The sequence below is a fragment of the Alosa pseudoharengus genome, unplaced genomic scaffold (genome assembly GCF_046254945.1).
Source record: "Alosa pseudoharengus isolate Yale_2024_CS ecotype anadromous, Long Island Sound unplaced genomic scaffold, YU_APseudo_1.1 YU_APseudo_1.1_scf_8, whole genome shotgun sequence".
In the NCBI taxonomy this organism is placed as follows: domain Eukaryota; kingdom Metazoa; phylum Chordata; class Actinopteri; order Clupeiformes; family Clupeidae; genus Alosa; species Alosa pseudoharengus.
Window position 1 is genome coordinate 9,151,704 of NW_027468870.1, and position 12,564 is coordinate 9,164,267.

Here is a 12,564-nt window from a genome sequence, read left to right on the forward strand (position 1 = left end):
GTAAGTTAAGCGATAAGCACATAGCCAATTAAACATGAAAAACTGAACGGGACTCTTTTTGAAACTATTTCAGCTTGTGTAGGCCTATCAGTGCTTTCTGAACATATTGAACACACTTTTAAAAATACCGTGATAATACCGAAAACCGTGATAATTTTGGTCACTATAACCGTGAGGTTAAATTTTCATACCGTTACATCCCTACTTGTCACACAATTTTCTAAACATGTCTTCCAAACATCATAACCCCACACCAAATCTGCAAAACCATAAACGAATTCTCAGTGTTTGACTTTTTGCAAAACACCACACACAATTTTCTACCTAACATACAACAATCTAACAGGAAGTAACTTGATTTTGTTTTTCAAACACAACCCATCAAAATGCCACACTAAATCACCAGTGCTTCACTCTCTCTCTTAACATGTGTAAACACTCTTTACTTTACTAAACACCATCCAATCATTGCCTTAGTATAGGCCTATGAATAGATATAGTCTCTATATAGGTATAGACCCTTTCAATCTGCTCCTAGAGGATTTCCGGTTGAAATATTCAGAACCAATGCAGATACTTTGAAAGGAAAATTACAGTAATCGGACTTTAGCTTACAGTAATGTTCTACAAAGAGTTGACTTTATGTAAAACTTGTGTTTTTACTCTATTTTTGTTTGTCCCCATGTTACCATCTGTGCCTCCAGAAATGCCTTATAGGAACGCTTAGGATTGTTTGTTTCTGCAGTTGAAAGGGTCTATAGGCATACTGTACACGACCCCCTGTGTATTTCAACTTCCCTTTGTAGATACCGTAACTTTCACTCTTGTATGGAAATACATATATAAAGCCTAAGACTAAAGAGCTTTAGGTTTTGAGCAACAGTGTGTACATGATGTATCCAATAATATATGTCATATTATGAAAAAAGTGTTTATAATGTGAGGCGAATGTTTGGTTTAAAGATGTGTTTGCGACATTTTGAATGTGTCATTTTGCTGGAGATTTGAGGAATTTTGCATTTTGTGTGAGCGATTGTGGGTTTTGTGTGTAGAGTTTTGAAACACAACGTGTGTAAACAGTTATAAAAAAACTTCTACATCAGTGACTCTTCCCTTTCACACAATTCCTTCCATTTTATTCTTATTTTTCACTATCATGGAATGATAGACCTGGCTCAAATGTGTATCCATGAACGATTCTGCAATCTTCATTAATCAGAGAAAATGACACTTACCGGTACTTGTTGGATCCAAGGTCTCAGTGTGTGCTCAGATGTCTGTCACTCTCCACCCAGGCCCATGGACCTGTCCACCATCAAGAAGAACATTGAGATAGGCGCCATCCGCAACACGGCAGAGTTCCAGCGCGACATCATGCTCATGTTCCAGAACGCGGTGATGTACAACAGCTCGGACCACGACGTCTTCCACATGGCGCTGGAGATGCAGCGCGACGTGCTGGAGCAGGTGCAGCAGTTCCTGGCCACGCAGCTCATCATGCAGACCTCCGAGTCGGGCATCAGCTCCAAGAGCCTGCGCGGCCGAGAGGCCAACCATAAGCAGGACCCCAGCGACAAGGTGGGGGTCAGTGAGAAGACTGGTCACATGAGCAGAAGTGCATTCGCAGGCAGGCACACGTAGTAGACCTGAGAGATATAACGCCATCAGCTACTGATTAAGTTATCAGCTATACTGTGCCAGAATTCAGGCTTGGCTCAAGCTTTGAAGCTTTCAAGATTTGAAAATAGATAATTATTATATTTCTATCTTTAAAAAATTCAGATAACTGGAACATATGTCATATACACATGGTGAGACAAAAAAGCAAACTCAAGACGACCAGAAGCTGCACTCTCACTCGGTCTACCTGTACCAGTGTGGTGTTGTTTTATAGTTGTCGATTGATGTGTTGATGTGTTGATGTGTTGTGCTTCTCTTCAGTTCAGTTCACATCAAATTTACTTTTTAGGTACAATAGACAGAAAGTGCAGCACAGGAATACCACACAATTGCTATAATACCACACTGACAAATCGCCTTGTTTCTTAACCAAGAATTTGTTTTTAGAAGATGACTAAGGTCAATTAACTCTGCAATTCCCCTATGTGCATGTGCTTACTAATGGCCTCTTTGCTGTCAGTCTTCTTGCACTCATGCACTTTAACTTACTTGTTTTCAGCATCAATTCTTTCATTTGCTTTGTGTGTGCTTTGTTTTTCCATCATTACATGTTTTCTGTCACTGAGGAATTCTGTTGAACAAAATCCAGACTATAGAGTAGGCTGTTGCCATTGCTTTAACACAATATTTTATTTTGTGTAAGGCTTACACCTACTGCTTACTTAACACTTTTAGTAGGGCCTCTCCAATAATCTCATTACTGTATATTTGTACCAAAAACAATGTAGATCCTCACAGCATTCCAAATACACAAGCAATCGTTCTCACTAAATCTGACAGCATCTTGAAATATCAGAATAAGGCGGGGGATTTTATTGAGAGGTTGTAATCTTAGTTTAGCATTTTCTTTTTGTTTGTCTCCATCTCCGATTCTCTGTGATATTTGCCAAAGCCTCCTCTCTCTGACTTTTGTCTGTCCTCTCATAGGACACTCTGCCTATGGCGTCCCCTGCCTTCCTTCTCTCTCTCTTTGTAAGTATCCTTTCTGGAGCGTTTAGTGCACTTCTCAGTACACTGAATTGTTAAGGATGGAAATCATCAGTGACCACACAGTTCTCTGTTACTCTTGGGTCATGATTAGCTTTTCCTCCTATATTACAGCTCCATGATATAGTAATGATTATCTCTGCTTCATATCTTAAAGAAAAGCAGTAGTAAAAATAATAATATAATAAACAATAATAATAATAACGTAAATTATTGTTACCCTAGTCTGTCAATGGGTTCAAATACGTTTTAAACCTTTGATTTGAAGATTGTGCTGTGCCCTGAAGAAGGCCTGATGCCGCTACGCGAGGGCTTTTTTAACTGCTCATTTTAGGACATGTCATTGTAATTAAAGACATTTTAATTAAGGAGTGCCTTGGTTGGAGATTTTTTTTCCTCTTTTTTGACATGTTTAAAATAGTATCAGTTTAACAAAAAATTGGTGATTAGACCACTGTGCATCTGTCATGCTATGCTAAATGTGTCTTTTAGTGATCTCTTCTCATCACCAATATTCTTCTCTTTCTCTAACAAGCACAAATTTAAGCAGAGTTTGTACTGTATGTGCAGCTTAGTGAGGTTTGTTTCCTCAAACATTCAAGATGGGTAGTCACTGATGCAAGCATATCCACCAAATGACTATTATGCTTATCCAATATTCCAGAATTTCCAAAAATCTGGGTTGTTGGAAAGAAAAAAATGTTTAATTTTCAAAAAACTGAAAAAAGTGTATAAATAGTCTCAAGTTAAATGTATGTTAATGGATGTATTAAACATCTTTGAGTTTCAGTCTAAAATGGCCACAAAATGCTTTTGTTTGAAACCCTGTCTGTTTTACAGGACGGAGGCACTAGGGGGCGACGTTGTGCCATAGAGGCAGACCAGAAGATGAAAAAATAAGCACAGTGGTGTAATGGTAGTGGGTGAGCGGGCTGGTCAGAGATCTCAAGCCTCAAAGGGAGTCTGGACCGAAGATGCCACAGCTCAGAAAGAAGCCTTTGTGTTCCCTTATCTACATGTGTGGAAGTGGTTTCAATTCTGCAAACCCCTCTCCCATCACTTACAATGGCACTTAGTTAGTCCTCCGGATCTGACATTTTAAATTTGGTTTTAGGCAGGGGGAGGAAGCATTTTCTTTTTTCTATGATTTTGTAATTGTTTTCCTACATTGTGAGCATGTCTGTCATAAACGGTGGATGTGTTGTTTTGTGCAGTACTATGAATTACTGAACATGTAGTGCCTTTTTAGGTATTGAATGACTTAGTCTAATAAACCGACTTCAGCAGTATGGTCTGGTCTCCTCTCGCCATTCCCTCAGGACCAAGTGAGTTTGTTTCTCTAGAAAAGACATATTGCATGCAGGAAAGACACGGTACAATATGCCATACATGTAAAAAGTTACAATATATCATACAAAAGAACAACACATTCAAAAGAAAGACACATTCAGTAGAGGGTATCATTAAAGATTGAGCAACTTTTTTATTAAATCAACACAAAATCCTGCCCAGCACAAACCAAAAATGAACACTAGTTTGGTTCCTGAGCAGGAAGAGGGGGGGATATTGTAAGCTGGCATCTTTTCCAGTTAGTACCTAACAGGCCCAACTGAAGTGGATTCCATGCCTCCATTTGTGCTAAATCTGTTTTGAGTTCAGATTAATCAAAACAAATCAAAAACAAGTGAGAGTGTTTTACACACAGGCAAGAACAGGAGGTTCAGACATGGAGAGGTCAGAACATGGGACCTCTAACAGTCATTTTAGTAATGGGAAGGAGAGGCGAGTTACAGTTGTGGTTCTCTCATAAAATGTGTGGCGCTCACTGCAACGGAGCTTGGATGTCATCAATCAAGCAGGACATAGGGGATCCCAATGGCTGCATGCATTACTAACCAAAGAGTTTAAGTGGTTTAAGAGTTAAGTATGCAGAAATTAACAAGGAAATGGTTTACAAAATAATAATAATACTACATATGGTACCTTATTTTTTTGGCAAAGTACTCGTTGCACAATAACCATAAAAACAAAAGTGTTATCTCATAGGAGTAAAAAGGGATTTTAAGCTCTTAGATCAATGAACCATCACTAGAATATGTTCAAATTCGTCTTTAAATATAATAAGTTACTATCTCACCGAGATTTCTTTTCTCACTGTACTTCAGTGGCTCTGGCTTTACGTTTACCTCTGAGCTATATATAAAGTAATCTGAATTTGCTAAGCTCTACAGTCATACCATACGGTTTGACTATACTGAAGAACTGAATTCACAGCACAGAACAAAAAAAAAAGAAAAAGTTAAATTAAAATCAAATAAATAAGTTAACCCTCTGCTATTAACAGTAATGCTAACACTCACTCAGGCATGTAACCTAACCTGTAACCAAAGACAAAAATGTGATCAACAGAAAGCAGCAGTCCTAGGGTCAGTTAAGCCTGAATTCCTTAATGTAAGGAAAATTAACGGCCAACATTATCTCAAACACTAAAAAAACACAGCCCCGAACAGAGGCCAGGTTCTCTGCAGCCCTAGCCAGGCAGGTTGAACTACTTGCTCCGGAGGTGGACATGTGTGTCTGTGCACCGCCTACTGTGGAAGAACAGAAGGCTCATGTTCCGTTCTCCCGTCTACTGCTGTTGCGGTGCATGCGCTCTACAAAAAAAAAAAAGAGTGGCCGGCGCAGATGAAACAATTCAAGAAAAAAAAAAATAAACAAAGTAAAATAAATAAATAAGTAAAACGTGACTGATTCTCCTGGGGTGGTGCTGAGGGGGCAGATGCAGCCGTCTCATTCTCCTCGGTTGCGGCCCACGAAGCGGTGCAGCTTATCGCAGTGCTCCAGCTTCATGGTCTCCGCCTTCTGCTTCAGCCTGTCATCTCGGTACAGCTGGCCAAGGTTGGCCAAGTCCGACTCTAGCAAGGGAAGAAAAAAAAAAAAAAAAAACACACACACACAAAATGTGTTATTCTGAAAAAAGTTCAGAATAACAAAATAATGAAACTGCCATACATTTATACATATTCATCATATCTGTATCTACATCTCATCATATTTCAAAGCATGCTCATCCTCTCTCTTTCTTTCTACACATTGACTACAATGGCTGTAAAATACCATTCGCATGCACCAGGAAAGTTCTAGAACTTTACAGATAGAAATTATGTGCGAGCGCAAGCAGAGATAAAGTGTCAGGAAAGTTGATATGGCTGTTTTGCTGGGCTTATTCCAGTAATGCCTTTCTGAAGCAATCCATCAAGAAAGACACTGAAGGCTGATGTGTGACTTCAGAGGACATATCTTGCGCAGCTTATGACTACTAATTAAAGGCTTTTATTAGTAAACTTTAAAGTTAGCGAGGAAAGCTTTGTTTATGCTCAGGTCATCATCATTTGCATTGTTTAGTATGGTTAAACCTGGACCCATTGGCACACTAGCAATGTAGAACAGTAACACCTCCTGTTCGATATTTCACTCCAAAGGTTAACATTACACTATTACACAAATCATGGTTTGCTCTACAGAACAAACTCGTGTAGTAGTTTTTCCATGGTATGAGTCAAAGCACTAGAAGTGGAACTACATGTAAGCATTAGTAGGCAATTAGCTTTGGTATCTTCAGTTTCATGTTTATGGTATATGGTCATGTGAAGGACTGATAAAAACACCAGTCATTCCCACTCACCCAGTTACCAATGCAGTGTTTATAACTGACAAATGTGCTGTTATTGGTGTTTTTATGAAACGTTAAATGTTAAAACATTAAGGACACATTATGTGAAAACATGAAGGACACATTATGCCACATTATGGAAAGAAAAAAGCCAATTCTACTTGGTTGTGCTTGTTCTGCACCCAAAATCCCTATCAACGATGAGAGCCACACATCTTACTTTGTTGTTTTTCTTTCCAGCAGCTGCTTTGTAGGTGTTCTATGTAATCACTCTCAATAGTCTTCTCTAGTTCATCCAGGGCAGCCCCACGGTACTCCTTATGAAAAGTTTTATCCACATAGTAGGGCACACCCATGTTCTGTGTCTCCCGTGACACCACCAAACCCATGGACCTGGGAAGCAGATCTGATTAAAGACTTACATCAACACAAATGGGGCAGATTTTACATACAAACTCTAAACACGGAAACAAGTATAATACCCAGACAGTTTTACCAGAGTAAATACTATACTATACTATAATTATGTCAAACGTGCAGTTCACTTAGCAGTCCAAAGGCTTAGATGTGCCTTGGACAAAACAGACCATTTTTTTCTCAACCAGCTCAAACCATCTACAAACATCTACTTTTATACATCATGCAAAATGTGGTGTTGCATTATGTCAAAGTCCTTCCAAGCTTTCAACATATCGCAACACAATATAACTTTTTAATTTAGTCAAGACTCTCAAATGTACACAGATAAATAGAAGCAACATTTAAATCAATATCAAAATGCTTAGGCAAAGTAGAAGATATTTAATAATAATAATAATAATAATAATAATACATTTTATTTATAAGCACCTTTCAAGTCACCCAAGGACACTGTACAATTAAAAGGTTATATATGTTAAACAGTAATACAGACAGACATTACAAACACAGAGGACATTGTACAATTCAAAGTTGAAGACGCTACACACTACGTACAGACAGAGGCACAGACACAGATGACACTGCACACCAGAGAACAAGAATACACAGACACAGGGCAAAGTGGATAGAAGACATTGTGATAAATCAAATTAAAATAAGAGAAAATGAAGAGACAAAAGCCATCTGTGGAGCGTAGAGCGCAGGACGGTGTGTATGGGGTTAGGAGATTTGAAAGATAGGGAGGAGCCAGATTGTGGAGAGATTTGTGTACAAGGAGAAGGAGAATGATTTTGTAATGGATGCAATGACTGAACTGGAAGCCAGTGTAGTTGTTGGCGGATGGGGGTAATGTGATCCCATGGCGTAGTATGGCTGAGCAAGTTGGCAAAAGTTTGAACTAGCCAACTAACTCCGCTGGTGGGAAAAACGCATGGGACTAATGAGTTGTAGTGCTGTTCTATTGTGTGCAGAGGGAATTTGAAAGACAACCGATTATCACGCCCCTCGGACTGAGCACTGCGAATGGTGAGTCCCCAGACCCTACATTTTAATTTGGGTCTGGCTCGTCAGGCTAGGCTTTTGGATGAGATACCAATGATCTAACCTGGAGGTGATGAAAGCATGAATGACAGTCTCAGCGGCAGATGGGTTGAGGGAGGAACCGAGTTTAGAAATGCGTTTCAAATGGAAGACAGCTGATACTTTTGATGTGTGAGTCAAATGAGAGGGTAGATTTGTTTGCTTTCAGGAAGATAAGTTGTTTCAGGAAGTATAAGTTGGCCTTAGAGATTCTTTAACAGGGTTTATGATGCCAAACTTACGGTTTATAGAAGAGACTATAAGGGGGGTTTGTGGCCATCATCTGAGTAACCACAGAAATCAAGATCAGAACCAGTACAGGCAGGAGCTGCAGAAAAGCTGTAAAAGTGTTCTGAAACATAAAAAGCAGAGATGCACGATATCAATATGCCGTTAACTTCTGTCATTTTGGCTGACTGCCGATGTTGAAACCGATATGCACACATCTTTTACATTTCCTTAAATGATCATTCCTGCACCAGCATTACCTGCTACTCTTATTGTGATGGCGTAGTTGTTGCAGATAGAGGCATAAAACTTTCATTGTCATTCATTCAACCCTAATTGTAACCCTAGTACATCTCTCTCTTTATCTGTCTCTAACAAAACCCAACTACAATATATCTTGCTTTATCCTTCGCTATGGGGACTTCACTCACTCACACACACAATGGGTTGCTCCTGATAAGGATCAAAACAAATGGTTTGAATTACAGTAACCAACCAAAATGCCTTCCCTGCATTAGTGCTGGACTCCCAGGTGCTATGCTGTTAGTGTTAGTGTTGAGGAGTGAGATTAAATATAGCTGACCTGACTGTGGTTCTCCTCCACCACCACCTCCTCACGCGCTCTCTCATATCCTCTGCGCCGGCGTTGTGGCTGGTAGAAATGGGCGTAGGAGGCTCCTCTGTTGGTGTACACGTGGATATTGCCTAAAGGGACAATGAAACATAGTTACCAAATGCAGTAATTCAGTCAATTGAAAACTTTAGTATGCCTGTGATTATAGGAAGGAAAAAAAAAAACTATTTTGTATGTTCAAGCATTTTGGTGTGTCAACAAAAAAGTCAAATAGCTTCAAACCGTACAATCAACACGACAAAGGTCACATAAATTAATTCATCCGACTCAAAAACAAGCACACTCACGCTAGTTTGTCGGAACAAACCTGCTAACCTGTTGGAAACCTCCCTCCGAAGAACATGTTGAAGAGTTCCTCGGGGGATATGTCTGCCTCAAAGTCCCTGTGGAAGGTGCGGCTGAAGCCGGGGTGGCGGGGGTGAGCGCTGGACTGGCTAGAGGTCTCAGTCGGCGCCTGTTCTCCATACTGGTCATACTGATGCCTCTTCTCAGGGTTGCTCAGCACAGCATAGGCATTTCCGATGGCTAAAGCAAGGAAACAACATCACATGATAAAGGTCATTCAGTGGAACGTGTGGCCTTTTGTACCCCATGTGCAGAGCAACAATGACCTTGGTGAAAGGATGAGACAGTGGGTGAATGTCAATGTCCCCTCTAAGGTCTAAGTCCTGAACCCTTAAAGACTTTTGGGACATCCGCTGATTAGTGATTGAGTTCAAAATGCTAATAACAGGAATGGGATAGAACTTACGACCTATCGTTAAATAGACAACGCCAAAAATGTGTTGCAAACACGTTTGCGCTTTGCCAGTTGTTTATTGATGTTTTTCCAAGCTTCCAGCCTCCTTTTGGGTAAACCTGTGTTTCACGCTATGAATTGTTGGAAATTCCTTTGGGTAAAGTCTGCATAAATGGCGACTTAGGGAAAAGGCACAGAAAGGGTGCGAGCGAGCCCTCATGCACTTCACAATTTAACAGCGCGACAGTCCTAAGCCCTCACAAAGTTTGCTGGAACGCGCATCAAAGTCTGTGAGTCCGTGAGGGGGGTACATCGAGAATCACCCAGTGTCTCACTATTCACTAAAGTCATCTGTAATTCCACAAGCCTTTTCATATGTATGACTGCTGGAACACTGTAATTTCCCTTTGGCCATGAAAATTAAGTACAGTAAGTATATCTATCTATCTATCTATCATACAATGGGGGCTATTTCCACAATCTGATTCATCTATATATGTTCAAGACATGCTTTTGTATAAAATGTACAGTTACATCTAGAGGGTAAAAAAACAAATAAACAATACATCACTCCATACCCTTTCTAAGTTAAAGAGAACCACCTGTGGTTCTTATCTTAATCTTATTTTTCCTGCATGGGACATTTTTCCTATATGTTACACATGGTAGAGCTCAATGCAGTAGCATCTCTGAAGATAACTGCAAACCTTTGAAAGCGTCTGTGGCTCCAGGGGCACAGTTCTTGTCCGGGTGGAAACGCAAAGCCAGCTTCCGATAAGCCTTCTTCAGGTCTTCATCTGAGGCTTCTTTTGACACACCCAAGATCTCATAGAAGTTTTTACATCTCTTTATTCTGCAAGAAACAAAAAACATATAGTAATATCCTGTGTACTGACCACTGCTGTGAATTAACTGTAGGGCCCAATAACCCACTATATCAGAATCAGATCATGCTTTACTCGGAAAGAATGAAGAAAAGAAATGCATTCCCATGTATACATAATTTAAAAGAATTATTGCTGCCAAAGTGAAAAGTGAAATATTTCTTATGAAACACATCATGGAGAGAGGTAAGCACTGGTTACTCTCAATAACAGGGCTTTCAGTTGGTACCTGATCACTGGTTACTCTCAATAACAGGGCTTTCAGTTGGTACCTGAGCACTCCTTGACGCTGCTCCTCTGTGTAAGTCTTGTTGTCGTTACTGGTCCCCTCCCTGCTATTCTGAGTGGACTCTTCCTGTTGTGGGCTGACATCAGCTGCCCTCCATCCAGGTGGTGGGGTGAACGTGCGCTCAGCTTCAGGGCCGTTCATGTCACCACCATCTCCCGTAATGGCATCAATTAGGACTTGAGTCCAAAGATTGGGGGAAATTAAATTGATTAAAGCAGTAAAAAAGACAAAACTCCCTGCAAAAAGTACAGGAATAAACTCCAAACTAACTACACGCTGAACCATTATGCAGGATTACATCATTATCCTCAATTATATGAGTTATATACTGTAAGTAACCAACAGCATCCATAATTTCCCCCTTTTCCCAGACGGGTAACATTTACGCTGGTACATATTTTATTGAGGAAACCCTTGCAGAGATTGTTTACAAGCTACTAGTTACAATGTAGTCTGACACACCCCCTGCTATGATACATGCAATGGTATATCACTGATTCATCGATAGAGCAGAGAGGACAAATCGAGGACACACGAGTGGAACCAAACGGCCGCTATGATGCTAAGATGACAGATGTCCAGAACTTGGTGCTAAAAATGGAACACTAAGCTAATACAGGGTGTCCATTTCACCAACGTTACCATTTCGCTGCATTCAGCTAGCCATGTTATCCGTCTAACCGGCAAATAAAATGAAAAACGAATTGGACACATTGCAACCACACGTTGAACATACTGTAAAAATGTTAACTGATCCAGTCGCGTATTGTATAACTGCAAACATCCAGACGTTGCACTTTCTATTTCAGCATTCATGACACCCAACACTGCTAGCCTTAACGTTAATTATCCAACCATGTATGATAGCTTGCTAGGTAACATTGGCATTACCTCTGGCTCTGGTTGTGGGGTATGTCTTCTGAGCTTCATAAAGCAGTTGAAGTGCCTTGTCTCTTCGTCCAGACCGCAAGCATAGCTTGGCTTTCTCTACTAACCTTTCAGCTTCTTCTTTCTCCATTGATATTTTGAAGACTCTTAGAAATGCTAACACCAAAGGCCCAATGTAAGCTAACGTCAAAGCTAGCCTCTAAAATAAGTAATCTGACAGACGGAGACTGGTAACGTTACTACTGTCTTGGCGGACATGAAAGTACCGATGACAGGTTACTTAGCCAGGGATCGAAATGATGCCTTCTGTCTAAATATGTGTCCTAGCTCATACCACCTTTAGCTAACTAGCAAGCTAGCTGCCTACCTGGCTTGTCATATAACGTTAACGTTAAGCTAGCTGGCTAGTCAGTTATCGATTATTAGCTATATTGTTTAACACAAATTTTCGCATTGTTAATTTTTCTGACACCTACAAATTTTGTTGCACTTCGTTGCTGTTCAACTTAGGAACAATTAATGAAAACAAATATAACACAACATTACATGAAACCTAACACCAACACACTCCTTCGGTGTCATGTCTTGCTCCATGTCCGACCGACCTGACAAACGGAACCGGAAATTATGGCCAAAAGACGCAATGAATCATAATGGTTCCCTTTCTGGATATGATTTTTGAGCGTACAAGCAGATATTCTACGTCTAGGCCTACATGACTGTGTCAACAGAGATGGAAAGCACTTCTTTCATAAAAATGTAATTTAGAATTTTTACATTTAATTACTTCTGAGTATTTTGTTATGTATTCTGATGAACAGAAAAAGATGCAACCTAGAACTACCTATAGGCTGTATAATATCATTCTCAAATAGCTTACATTGCTACAGAGCCCATGAGGGGACATGAGCAAAACAAATCTAAAGTTTAGTTTCATGTGCTCACACGAAACTTTCATGTGCGCATGTGAAACTTTCATGTGAGCACATGAAAGTTTTGTGTGCACATGCAAAACCTTTTCACATGAAACTTTCATGTGCGCACGTGAAACTTTCATGTGCG

At 40.1% G+C, this 12,564-nt stretch overlaps 2 protein-coding genes across 6 annotated transcripts in view; one reads left to right on the forward strand and one right to left on the reverse strand.

Moving 5' to 3' along the window:
* The window catches only part of brd8a (bromodomain containing 8a), a 16,417-nt gene extending 12,461 nt beyond the window's left edge, over positions 1-3,956 (forward strand). For 4 of the 5 annotated variants that reach the window (XM_076273806.1, XM_076273808.1, XM_076273809.1 and 1 more), the window contains 3 exons: positions 1,296-1,578; positions 2,608-2,652; positions 3,508-3,956. In XM_076273806.1, the coding sequence (XP_076129921.1) occupies positions 1,296-1,578; positions 2,608-2,652; positions 3,508-3,567 (388 nt within the window). In that variant the 3' untranslated portion in view covers positions 3,568-3,956. The remainder of the gene's footprint in view (positions 1-1,295; positions 1,579-2,607; positions 2,653-3,507) is intronic. The other variant, XM_076273807.1, reaches the window with a different exon arrangement.
* A 169-nt stretch (positions 3,957-4,125) lies between these two features.
* dnajc18 (DnaJ (Hsp40) homolog, subfamily C, member 18) lies at positions 4,126-12,107 on the reverse strand. Its single transcript, XM_076273945.1, has 8 exons — positions 11,506-12,107; positions 10,598-10,790; positions 10,149-10,294; positions 9,018-9,227; positions 8,652-8,773; positions 8,083-8,192; positions 6,561-6,733; positions 4,126-5,582 (listed from the first exon to the last, which is right to left on the reverse strand). The coding sequence occupies exons 1-8, from the start codon at positions 11,630-11,632 to the stop codon at positions 5,458-5,460; spliced, it is 1,206 nt and encodes a 401-aa protein (XP_076130060.1). The 5' UTR covers positions 11,633-12,107; the 3' UTR covers positions 4,126-5,457.
* Positions 12,108-12,564: the final 457 nt, after the last annotated feature.